The 13,073-nt window shown below is 39.8% G+C and overlaps 1 protein-coding gene across 1 annotated transcript in view; it reads left to right on the top strand.

The window, feature by feature from the left end:
• CHID1 (chitinase domain containing 1) overlaps nt 1–7,185 on the top strand; it is a 120,282-nt gene extending 113,097 nt beyond the window's left edge. The window contains exons 12-13 of the mRNA XM_034062625.1: nt 3,605–3,647; nt 6,924–7,185. Coding sequence (XP_033918516.1) covers nt 3,605–3,647; nt 6,924–7,022 — 142 coding nt within the window. The 3' untranslated portion in view covers nt 7,023–7,185. The remainder of the gene's footprint in view (nt 1–3,604; nt 3,648–6,923) is intronic.
• Nucleotides 7,186–13,073: the final 5,888 nt, after the last annotated feature.

The following is a 13,073-nucleotide window of genomic DNA, read 5'->3' as shown; positions in this document are numbered from 1 at the left end:
TTGATTCCTTCCCTCCAGCATATCAACTGAACCACACAGCTTGGTGTCATTGGCAAACTTGCTGAGGGCGCACTCAATCCCACTGTCCATGTCACCAACAAAGATGTTGAACAAGACTGGTCCCAACACCGATCCCTGAGGGACACCACTCGTTACTGGTCTCCAGCCAGACATTGAGCCATTGACCACAACTCTTTGCATGCGGCCATCCAGCCAGTTCTTTATCCACTGAGTGGTCCACCTATCAAAGTGATATCTCTCCAATTTAGAGACAAGGATGTTGTGTGGGACAGTGTTGAACACTTTGCACAAGTCCAAGTAGATGATGTCAGGTGCTCTATCCCTGTCCATCGGTTCCATAGCCCCCTCATAGAAGGCTACCAAATTGGTCAGGCAGGATTTCCCCTTAGTGAAGCTATACTGACTGTCACCAAGCCCCTTGTTTTTCATGTGCCTTAGCATGCCTTCCAGGAGAATCTGATCCAAGATTTTGTCAGACACAGAGATGACACTGACTGGTCTGTAATTCCCCCTTCTTAAAAATGGGGGTTATAGTTCCCTTTTTCCAGTCATTGGGAACTTCACCTGACTGCCATGAATTTTCAAATACGATGGCCAGTGTCTTAGCAACTTCATTTGCCAGCTCCTTCAGGACCCATGGATGGATTCCATCAGGTCGTATGGAGTTGTACACGTTCAGGTTCTTCAGATGGTCTTGAACCAGATCGTTTCCTACAGTGGGCCCAAGGTCTTCATTCTCACAGTCCCTGCACCCTTCCAGGACTTGGGTGGTGTGAAGACTTGAGGCAAAGAAGTCATGAAGAGTCTCAGCCTTCTCCAAATCCATGACAGCCAGTTCTCCTGATAGCTTCCGGAGGGCGCCCACATTTTCCCTAGTCTATTTTATTTGCAGTGTAATTACAGAATCCTTTCCTGTTATCTTTCACATCCCTAGCCAAGTTTAATTCTAACTGGGCCTTAGCTTTCCTAACCTGGTCCCTAGTTTCCCAGATAGCATCCCTGTATTCTTCCAAGGCCACCTGTCCTTGCTTCCACCTTTTGTAAGCCTCTTTTTTCCTTCAAAGTTTCCTCAGCAACTCCTTATCCATCCAAGGAGCTCTCCTGGCCCTCCTGCTGCACCTCCTTCTAGTTGGGATGCAACACTCCTGAGCTTGTAGCAGGTGATCCTTGAATATCAACCAACAGTCCTGGGTCCCCCTGCCCTCTAGGGCTATATCCCATGGACCTTGCTAAGCAGGCTCCTGAAGAGGCCAGAGTCTCTAAATTGCTCAAATTTAGGAGCAATTCCTACTTGGTCTATGTACTCTTCATTTCCTCTGATCCTAAGTGGTTAAATGGTGCTGTAAGATCACTTGTAACTCATCCTTCTGATTATTAGGGATTTAAAATGCAGTCTTGGTATTTGTGCCCAGTGTAGCTTCCCAGGTGAGGAGCCACTGGAGTGAGGCTACTATCTGCAGGCTTATGACTGGACACCTCTAAGTCAGAATCCCACTTAGACGCTTGATGTTGTGCTGTTGTGTCATTGGTCGCTTGAGACTGACCCAGGAGGTGACAATCTTGTTCAGAATGTGTGGGTTAAAGCCCTTCGTGAATCTTCATTAGCGAAAACAGGCCCTCCTCATAGGAGTAGGAAAATTCCTATCTTCAAACCCTGGGAGATAGAGCTCATCTAGTCTTGTAAGGTCTTCTAAGAGAAGGACACTCTTACAAAACCTATGACTTGAGGACTTTGCTGTCACCGTCCTAGCTAGCTAGGCCGTGGCAGTTAGCCACGGGCAAGTTCTGCACATGCTGTGCCTCACCTAAAAAATCCACTGTGCAGGCTGGAAGGGCTTGCTCTCACTTGTTTGTATGGACAGGCGAGGGTCGAAACAGTAGGTGACAAGGTGCATGGGAAGCTGAAGATCCAACCTTGTATGCTGGCGGACCAGGGCATGGGTTGCTCGAGAGTGCACTGGGAGATGACACTCCTGGTCAGACACTTCCTGATGGCCTAAGCACCCTTTTTATTCCAACCAGAATTGTGTATCCCACATACCCTTGGTCATTGTTCTTGTAGTAAGTGTGGTTAAAGCCCTTCCCAAAATCTTCACTCATGAATCCAAGCCATCAAAGCTTCCCCTGTCTGTATATTTTATACTGCTAGCACTTAATTTAACCTGAAATATAGTAATTTGGGAACTGGAGAAAATCTTCCACAGTTCTGACAACCAAATGTCTTCATCTTTTTTAGATGCACATTTATTAGACACAACTGTCTTTCACTGTCTGACAGTTTTATAATCACACAATGACAGGACAGTTTGGGTTGGAAGGGATCTTTAAAGGTCCAACCCCCACCTCCCCCCAACAAGCAGGGACATGTTCAACTACAGCAGGTTGTTCAGAGCCCCCATGCATCCTGACTTGGAATGTTTCTAGGAGTGGGGTATCTACCACCTCTCTGAGAAACCCAGTAGCAACAAGGTATTGTAGTCTGTTTACTTACATCTAATATCAAACCATCTCTGTTGTGAGATCTCTTCTTGCATCCTCTATTTTCAGTGTCAGCCTTTTCACCTCTTTTAAGAGTTGTCCTCCTTAAAGGCCAATGGTATGGGGTAGATAATTAACTGACTCTGCCTATGTTGTATGTTGTTGTGACTGGTTCTTGGATAAAGTGTTATGCCCTAAGAAGTTTGGGTCTTTCGTCTTAATCGAACCTGGTTTCTTTGTGTTAGTTATTAGGAAACTGTGCTCTGTTCTTTTGATGTTTTGAAAGGTCTTAAGCCTTTTAAAGAGTTCTTTAGATAACCAGAGATTTTTCTTGTTTTAGGGGTGGCATGATGCATTTGCTATCCAAAGATTCCTCTATCAGGCCTTTGACTCATACAGTCATGTTTTGAACTTCTAACTTTCCAGCTCCTAGTATTGGCAAAGCCCATTTAAATAGGATGATTTTCTCAGGATGACATTTCTGATAAATACTTCTTTAACTGATACTTGCAGGACAGTGGCACAGTTGCATACTTGACCTTTAAATATGTTGTGTACATCCTCACATCTGACAACCAAATGTCTTCGTTTTTTTCAAATGCACATTTAATAGGCACAACTGTCTTACTATCTGTCCATCACTTTGGCTTTATGTGCTGTGGTATGTTTGTATCTAGAGTAGAAAATGGCAGTAGTAGAAGTTTGTTTGTACAATAGAAAAGAAAGGGAAGTAAAGAAGACTTTGGTCCTACCCTGCCCTCAGTAGATAGAGCTTAATGGCAACAATGATTTCAGAGACAGATTGCCTCAGCTTCTAGAGTTAAATGAGCACTGGGTAAGAAATCTCAAAGGGTTGAGCTACTAAATGGCAAGTAGTCTCTGTCTTTGATATGGGTGTATTCATCCTCATATGCTGAGCATACTAGCATATCTTATTTTTAGTAGCAATAACTTCTGCAAAATATAATGGGCAGATTTCTTCAGCTCAGTCTGTGTTTCCTCTTAGAAGGAAGGAATAAAGCTTGTTTTGAATTCTAACCTCAGCTGAAAATCCTGCAGGAATCTATCAAAGCTATTGTGACTATTTGGTTTTCCTGTTTTGCAGGAATAAGGGAGGAAAACATGCTGTCTTCTACCCAACACTGAAAGTAAGTTCTACTTTTTCATGTTAGAGGGCTCTAAGAGGAAAGAAATGTTTACTTGACTTGTTGCATTATTGAGAAATTTCAGAAAATGTTGAACTTCTGTGAAAGAAGTTCACCCTTATGTAGTTGTGTGATTCAAAGATTCAGCTGCCTGTACAAGAAGATTTTTTTTTTCTGTCATCTCACGCATAGTGGGGGTTTGGACTCTTTAAAGATTAGCCATGTCTAGAGAGAAGACACAGCAGGACAAACCAGTGCTGTTCAAGTGCTAACAGACATACTCATTGTCAGACAAGAGACTGAAGAAATTCTTTGGATCATGTTGGATGGAAGCTTGGGGAACTTCTACCTTCCTCTGTGATGCAGTCCTGTTGTGGTTTAAGCCCATCTGGCAACCCAAAACCATGCAGCTGCTCAATCACTCCACCCCACTTTCCTCTCCCCACTGCCAGAGGGATGGGGAGGAGAATTGAAAGAATGTAACTCCCATGGGTTGAGATAAGAACAGTCCAGTAACTAAGGTATAACACAAAACCACTGCTGCTACCACCAATAATAATAATGATAAGGGAAATAACAAGGGGAGAGAATACAACTGCTCACCACCCACCAACCAATACCCAACCTGACCCAAGCAGTGATCTAGCACTTCCAGGTAACTGCCCCCAGTTTATATACTGGGCATGATGTGCTGTGGTATGGAATGCCTCTGGCTAGTTTGGGTCAGGTGTCCTGTCTCTGCTTCCTCCCAGCTTCCCCTCCTCCCTGGCAGAGCATGAGACTCAGAAAGTCCTTGGTCAGAGTAAACTAAAAACATTGGTGTTATCAGTGCTGTTCCCAGGCTGAAAATCAAAACCACAGCACTGTACCAGCTACTAAGAAGGAGAAAAATGACTGCTACTGCTGAACCCAGGACAAGTTCTAATTCTTCCTGTCAGCCTCCATCACCCTGGTTCTGTGGAATGTATTTTAGTGTTTTGAAAACTTAAGCATTTGGCCTTACTAAAGTCCTTTGTCAGGACCTATCATTTCTGTCTATACAATATCTGCAATATAACACAATACAGGATAAATTGGTTACTTGCAGATGTAGTTCCTAGAAGCTATCTTTAAATTTTCTCAAATAAGCTAAAGGTGGTATATTAAGTCTCTGCTGGCTTTTAATATTGGAAGGGAATTGCTTCTGTAGTGAAAGGGTATCGTATTTACAGAGGACACCTTTTGTATGGCTAAACTAGTGTGAAATGATCCAAAACTGTTTTTCTGAACAGGATTGTTAAGCTCCGTTAGTACAAGGATATTTCCCTTCATTAATCTAATATTAGTGGGAGTACTAGCACATATGGGGTATTAACTACCATATTTAGCTATGTTCTTGCTAGTAGGAGCTGTCTTTTAGAAAATTTTATTGTGAACCTGTCAGAGACAAGAGATAGCGCTGCATGTTGTTATGCTACATGCTTTTTGGCCTTGTGGAAAGATTTCAGCCTGCTACTGTCATTCCGAACCAGGTTAAGAACCACTCATTCCTGTACATTTCTTTCACTGCTTCTTCTCTAACAGATACTCAACTGTGGAGGTTGGTGAATTTATGGAAACTGGTTTTCTTTCTGATTTCAGCAAGCTTGTAATGAAATATTTTGAGATTTGTATGCTGGGACAAATCAAAGAATTGTTTATATAATAATGACCAAGATTATCAGGGAACACTTAATTTTATTGCCCTAGGACAAGTGTGTTTCTTCCCCTTTTTAATGTTAAAATCACTGGCAGGTTGCTCAGAATTGCTTTGTTCAGGATTAGTTAAAAGCAGTCATGAACACCAGGCCCAGTGGCTCTGTTGTTGATGCCTTGATACTTTGTTCTGTTTTCTGTGGAAATGAGTTTTAAACACATCCCTGGTATGAATAGTTTAAACATTGAAGCGTTGCACTTTAAATTAAGGAAACATGAAAGTAAAAGATGGGAAAATATTTTTGTTGTGTGGAATGGAGGAAGTGCAGAACATCACAGAATCAAAGAATCCGAAGGGTTGGAAGGGACCTTGAAAGATCATCTAGTCCAACCCCCCTGCAAGAGCAGGGTAACCTAGAGTACATCACACAGGAACTTGTCCAGGCAGGCCTTGAATATCTCCAACGTAGGAGACTCCACAACATCCCTGGGCAACCTGTTCCAGTGCTCTGTCACTCTTACAGTAAAGAAGTTCTTCCTGATGTTCACATGGAACCTCCTATGCTCCAGTTTACACTCATTGCCCCTTGTCCTACCACTGGATATCACTGAAAAAAACCTATCTCCATCATCCTGACACCCACCCTTTACATATTTGTAAACACTGATGAGGTCACCCCTCAGTCTCCTCCAAGCTAAAGAGATCCAGCTCCCTCAGCCTCTCCTCATAAGGGAGGTGTTCCACTCCCTTCATCATCTTTGTGGCTCTGCGCTGGACTCTTTCAAGCAATTCCCTGTCCTTCTTGAACTGAGGGGCCCAGAACTGGATGCAATATTCCAGATGCGGCCTCACCAAGGCAGAGTAGAGGGGGAGGAGAACCTCTCTTGCCCTACTAACTACACCCTTTCTAATGCACCCTGGGATGCCATTTGCCTTCTTGGCCACAAGGGCACATTGCTGGCTCATGGTCATCCTCCTATCCACCAGGACCCCCAGGTCCCTTTCCCCTTCACTCCTTTCCAGCAGGTCAACCCCCAACCTGTACTGGTACATCAGTTGTGGTATTGCTTCCCTTGGAAACCAGTGGCTAAACTAAATCAATGGCTGGAGCTCAAACAGGGATACTTTTAAATATTAATCTCCGAGAATCTCTTTAAAATAGAATTGTGTTAGTGAAAATCATGACCAGATCATGGGTGAAGGCAAGGGTAGGTAAGAGATCTTGTTGGTATTTGACAAGTTCTAATTGTTTTCAGTGATAAAGTTTTATTTTACCCCTGAGACCTTTCTGGGAAGAATTAGAATTTCTGTACCTTGTGAAATGATAGCCTAAATTAGAATAGTGTATTGCAAGTTATTGCAAGTTATTTCTGTGACATTTTGTCTGTTTAACTGGTTATCTTTTATTAGGTCAGTGAATTAACCAGTGCAGTTAACTGCTTCTTACTGAATGATTGCTTGCTAACCAGAGAGTATTTGAAATACTGACTAGGTTTTTCAGTATCTCATTCAAGGATAGATTTTTTTAATATCATGAAGAGATGGCACCACAGTGTCTAATGTCTCTAGTCAAAAGGTAATTGCTTTATGTGTCTTTGTCTTAGTCTATCCAGTTGCGCTTAGAACTTGCAAAGGAATTGGGAACTGGAATATCCATCTGGGAACTGGGACAAGGCCTGGACTATTTTTATGACCTGCTTTAAAATAAGAGATGATCTGGAAAAGACTTTATTTGCTTTACTGAGACTCCACTTCAAATAATTTGGATATCCTGGAGAGGTGATTTTTAAAACATTTTTTGTAATTTATATTGCATCTGTATTAAACTTGTATTTTTCCCAATAAAGAACCTTTTCTGATTTGCCACATAGATGTGATTATTAGTATCTTATAAAATTAATAGAAAACCAAACCAAAACAGACTTTTTTTTTCAAAGTTCCTGAATTCAGTCATTAAAAGCAACAGAGCTGGGATGGCATCAGAGTTGAAAGTATTTTCCAAAGTGTTTTCTACAAGAAATAAAATGGATTAGTTGTTGCCATCTGATCATGGTTTAAGACACAGACCTGTCAAACAATTGTGGGTAATAACCAAAGTAAGTGAACAAATAAGTCTATCAGATTATGTCCAGCAAATTTAATATCTACTGGACCCTCTGCTGTCTTCTTATAAGGTAAGTCAGTGTTAAATGTTGAGGAAGAAAGTAGTTAGATATCTTTTCCTTAAGCTGGTAGAAAATCAAGCACTGACAAATGAAGCTGTTAGCTGGTTCTGGTTTTTTCATGTTAGTAAATTCCTTAAGTACTTCAAAGTCACAGTAATTTTTATTTATGACTTGTTTCTAAATCAAGTTTTGTTTACAAGACATGCTCTGTGATTTCTTTCTTCTGCTTAACCTGCTTAGTGTCTCCATTTACACTGTTTAGTGCTAGTGTGTAATGCATTGGTGGGTAACGTGGGAATTGTGACATTTAATACCAAAGGCTATGATGGTAATGATGGATTACATGGATAGCCACAGTAGACAGCACCCTAGAGCTGCTTTTATAGTCCTTGGCTTAAGTAGGTGCTGTGAATGTGATCAGCATCTGTGTGCATTAAGCTGTCATTCTTCAGCTGTACACATTGGTGCCTTTGTCTCTATAATACAGAATTTTTATGAACCCAAAGGCTGTAACAACACATCAGTTTAAAAACAAAGCAAAAAATGTGTTCCTGCTTTTTGGTTTACAATATATATGTTTGTAGAAATACACAGGCTTCAAGGCAGTTTCTTCTAAGCATCTAAGGGGTGCTGGAAATTTGATGAGGGTGTCATTGGTCACCAGCAGAGACTTAGGCAGTAGCTCTGTACTCCCACTGATATTCTTCTTGTCACTTTACAGTTGTCACAAAGATAACTGCACTCCTCTGTTTGCATCCACCCTTCCCAGTAATTAATCTCAGTGGGCAATTTATCTGCCCCTGCTGTTTTCAGCAGAATAAATCCCACTGTAATCCACCATTGATTAAAGAACTATTGATTTTCACCTCTCTGATTTAGTTCTGGCATCTCTCAACCTCTCACATTGCAAGTATCCAGCAGGGTTTACTAATCAGGCTTCTTTCTTCCATACCATTAATAGGAAGATAATTTGCTACATGAATCCTTGTGTTCAATTAACTTGCATTTTTTAGTTTGTTCAAAAGCATTTTAAAGTCACTCTGGCAATGGTATCTGGAATAGTACAAGAATTAAATTCTATTACGCTGGGTTTTGTACTTTCAGTGGCACTACTGAACCAGAATGCCTCAGGAAAAGTCTGTAAAGAATGAAATGGGTTGTGATCTGAGATGGCATCCATTTTTACATTAGCTAGCAGGTAGCTTTCAAATAGAATGTGGAGGAAGAAAAGAATATTTCATTTTAGCTTCTTGTTTCCTCTCTAGAAATGATACATGTAATTTATCACAGTTTTCATGACTTTTATATATTCTGTGATGATTCTCTTTGATGTTCAAGATTCTGGTTTGTACAGCTATATTAGAAAGAAATGTCTCCATCCTTAAGAGATTGAATGAATACCTGTGTTTCAAAAAGATCACACTTATCCTTGCTGTATCATGAAAAATCAAATGGGAAGTATGGTGTGATTTTCAGCCAACCATAATATATAGGTGCTTGAGGTCAATGATGTTGACCTCACCAGGGAGCCATCATGAAGAAATGTTTCTTTTGAAATTTGCACCTCAATTGCATGTCAGAAAAAAATGACACGGGACAGAGATGCTGATGTGAAAGGAGGTTCTGCAGGGCATCTGTTTCCTCAGACAAGTGAGGAAGACTGAGCAAAGGGCAAAAGATAGGTGGGAGAGCAGGAGTGGGACATCATAAGGACCATGGCAGGTGGCTTTCATTCCCTCAGTTCAAAAAGAGTAGAAAGCACTGGTTTACAATGCAAAGACACATTTTTCTGTAAAGCAAAAAAAGTATGTGTGTTCTCCCATAGAAGCAAGTACTTATTAAATGTACTGTCAGGTACGTGACAGGGCAAGACCAAAGATATTGCACTTAGAAAACTGAGGGTATAGGTGGGGAGAATTACCTAGTGTTCATATTAAAACATTTTACATCTAGCATAGCAAGCAGTGAAAATGAAGTGTGTTTATTTCAGCAGAATATTTCATCATTCAGTTTTCTAAGGTATATTTAAGAAAACAAAGCAAAAAAAAAAAAAGAGCTGTGCTCTATAATCGTGTTCAGTTGCAATAAAAGTTTCTGTATATTAGGGTAAGATTTCAGTGCTATGAATGTAAAGGTATCTTTTAGCTGCCTCATGCCAAGCAGAGCCTTCTTCCAACTGACCTTTGCACTTGTGTTTCCCCATGTTTTACTGTTTTGGGTTAGACTTATGCAGGGTTAAGATAAATGCATTTTTCTGCAGAAATTTTATTGCATTCACTGAGAAAAAGTATTTTGTTGCAGCTGACTTCAATATGAACCTATTGTTTTTATCATCATTACACACATGATTTTAATGGTTAGCAAAGTGTTTCTTGTATCTGTATACAACTAAGTATCTTATGGAGACAGAAAACTACTTGCATGGACCATCTCCGGGACAACATTATTGCATCTTATCTCGGGAATTATGTATCTTGTGGTAAGTGGTAAGTGTATCTGTCTTGAAAACTGGAGCTTCCATAGAGTCTTTGTAATCAGAAACAGTTTTGAAAGAGAATTGTGAAAAATAAATTGTTTAGGTTGTCTCATTGTGAGATGCTACTTTGTTAAGGAAAATTGCTTAGGTACCTTGTTTTATAATTCTTTTTTGCTGTCATAGGTAGGTGCTAAACTCCAGAATCAACTGTAGCTTCCAGGTAAGAAGGTTGGGAGTAGAGGTAGGGTAGACTGAAAGATGACAATAGGAAAACAGCTTCTTCAATGACTTCTTAGTTATAAAGTATTGCTGAACAAGTTGTAAAAATTTAGTTGTTTATGTGCTTGGGTGAAAATATCTTTTCTGTTTCTACTAAGAGCTACTAGTGGTAATTATTTTTATGAGTGGTGATTGTGGGTTGGTATTTTGTGCATACTTCACTGCGGAGACTGCAAAATTAATGGATGTTCATAAGAACTGTAATTACAGACTTTCCTGAATTTGGGATATGTCTTTTGATGTTTACTGTTTTTATTATTACTGTTTTGATTAATACACATTGCAGCTGTTTACGTCAGTTAAACAAATGGCAGCAAAAAGCAGATGGATTCTACCTCTGCAGCTTGATGAGGTCGCATATTGCTGTTTTCTGAAAATACTACTCCCTCAGTGATCTCTTTTTTATGTAGTAAGTGCAAATTAACTAAGCCTGAGTTGGTGTTTTGCGATCTACTGGAAAGAAACCTTGATACTCTGTGTGTGGAAATTGTATCTTCAGAAAAAAATAAGTTTTATATGAAAAATACTTGAAATAGAATTTGATGAACACTGCTTATTCAAAAAGTTGCAAAATAAATAAAATCACTTACCTTGTTAGCATTTGAGCTTACAACCTGAAATGTGCTTTTAGATGGAACAAGAACATTGTAATAAAATGTTATTTTGCAAAAAGGTGGAGGAATGGAATCTAAGACTCAAAATTGAAAACAATTACAAAACAATTAGAGATTTTACATTCCTACTTTTATCAGTTACCTTTTCTGAATACATTTGAATGTTTATTTGGTTACAGTGTAACTTAAAAATGTATTTTAAAAATACTGTAGAAAACCTGTATGGCATTTTCAGAGAGACAAAATCAATTGTTTATTACAAGCTGAAATTGGCTCGCACTTCGACATCCAACACATTATAACCAATTCTCCACTCAACTGCTGAGAACAAAGCAAAGCGGCATGTTTGAGTTGCCTTCACGTGGCACATAATTACCATATTTCATGTTCAGTGTATATAAACAGTATATTGACTTTCTAGAGACTTCCTAACTCTCCTAGTTTCATTTACTAGTCACAGCAGACGTCCACTTAGTGGCAGAAGGGCACAGACCCTCCAGTTTCTAGATTACATGCCATGTGGGTTTTGTGTGATTTGCTGTAAGGCTTGCTGGATTGTTGCATTTTTCTGCAAATCCAGTCACAGTTTCTGGAGCAGGGCTATCTAATGTTCCAGCTCTGTCATCTTTTTCTGTGAAGTTCCTGTTGTGTGTAAGGCTGCAGCAAGGATTACCTGAGTGATATACCTTACCTTCCTCAAAGGCCACTACATATGGGATAGAAGTCAGAAGATTATGGTGTTTCACTATTTTCCTCCAGTATGTAATGTCAGTAGGTTATGGTTACCTCTGCTGATCATCCTACTCAAAAAGGTAAGGTTGAATTTTGTTTTCCTGTGTTTACTACATGCATTTTCAAGCTTTGAAGTAACTAAAAAAAAACCCCAAAAAACAACTCACTTGCAGACATTGCCAGTTTTCACTAAACAGTACTTTTCTGTTCTTGCTTACAATCTGCTTTTAGGAATGGCATACATACACCTTTGTTTCTTTTCAGTGAGTTTTCTTTCAGTGCACCAGCAGAGAGCATAGACTCTGCTCTATGCTGTCTTTGCTTGCAGTTGTGGAGGAGGGACTGTGACAAAAAATAGCAGCCCAATGTAGGAAGTTATTTAGGACTGTGTATATCTATTTTCACCCAATCTTTGATGTTTCTTTTCTGATTTTTCAGATGAACTCATGTGGGGCAGAAAAGTTAAGCTGCCGTAGATAATTTGACTATTTAATATTATATAACCATGCTTGCAAGCCTTTTGTGTTTTGCTTTGCTTGTTTTTGGGGCTGAACAAAACAAATGGTGTTGAGCAGACACATTTTTATATCATGAGGAGATAAAAGCCCAGCAGTAGCAGCATCAGCATTCTTGTGCTGTGGAAGTTAGGGAAGAGATGCCTGGGGGTGTTGTGTGACCACACTGTGAGAGTGAAGGAGAGAGTAATTTATATCATTTGCAAAGCTGGTTCCCTAGTCCCTAGAGTTACTACAATGATATTGTAGTAGGGTCACAAAGCTCAGCTCTGTTCATACAGCTGCCTTTGGGCTGATTTCCCCTTTATATATATGTGCTGTTTCAGTTCCTGAGCTTTTGTGTAAAACAAACGGTTGTGTTATTTTTGCTCTGCTATTTCATGTCCTAATGTGAAAAACCTCTGTGTCAAACTTTTTATTTATTTATTTATTTATTTCTGTCATTAAAACCACCCAGTGGATCTGGTGAAGTGAAAGCCAAAGTACCTTTGCTTTGCACTAGAGCTGGCCTTAGTGGTGAACCAGGGAGAGGTATTCGGAATAACTAAGGCAGACTGGTTCTGCATAAATGGCAAGCACCCCTCTGCAAATTCATTGTCTTGTGTGTTGCAACTGTAAATACAACTTAAAATCAATTTGTCTTTTTTGAGTCTGGCTAGCTTGCTGGTGTCATTAGCTGGAATGAACATTGGAAAGTGTTTTATTCAATGATGCCTTTAGAAATGTTTTATTCAATGATGCCTTTAGCACTAAATGGCTGGCTGTTATATCAGGCCTTACGTAGCACTTCTGCTTTTTAACTCAGAACTATTAAAACTGAAGTGCTTTTGTTGTTAGCTTGGAATTGTTTTAGATGGACTTTTGGTGTCAAACAGTGAGCCAGGATTTTAAATTCCATCTAATTCCTCTTTTCTTCATTCATATCAACCCTTAAATTGTGGTTGCTGCAAGGATGCAGTTGCATGCAGAAGAC

The sequence above is a fragment of the Melopsittacus undulatus genome, chromosome 4, assembly GCF_012275295.1.
Source record: "Melopsittacus undulatus isolate bMelUnd1 chromosome 4, bMelUnd1.mat.Z, whole genome shotgun sequence".
In the NCBI taxonomy this organism is placed as follows: Eukaryota; Metazoa; Chordata; class Aves; order Psittaciformes; family Psittaculidae; genus Melopsittacus; species Melopsittacus undulatus.
This window is presented reverse-complemented; position numbering and strand designations above follow the sequence as displayed.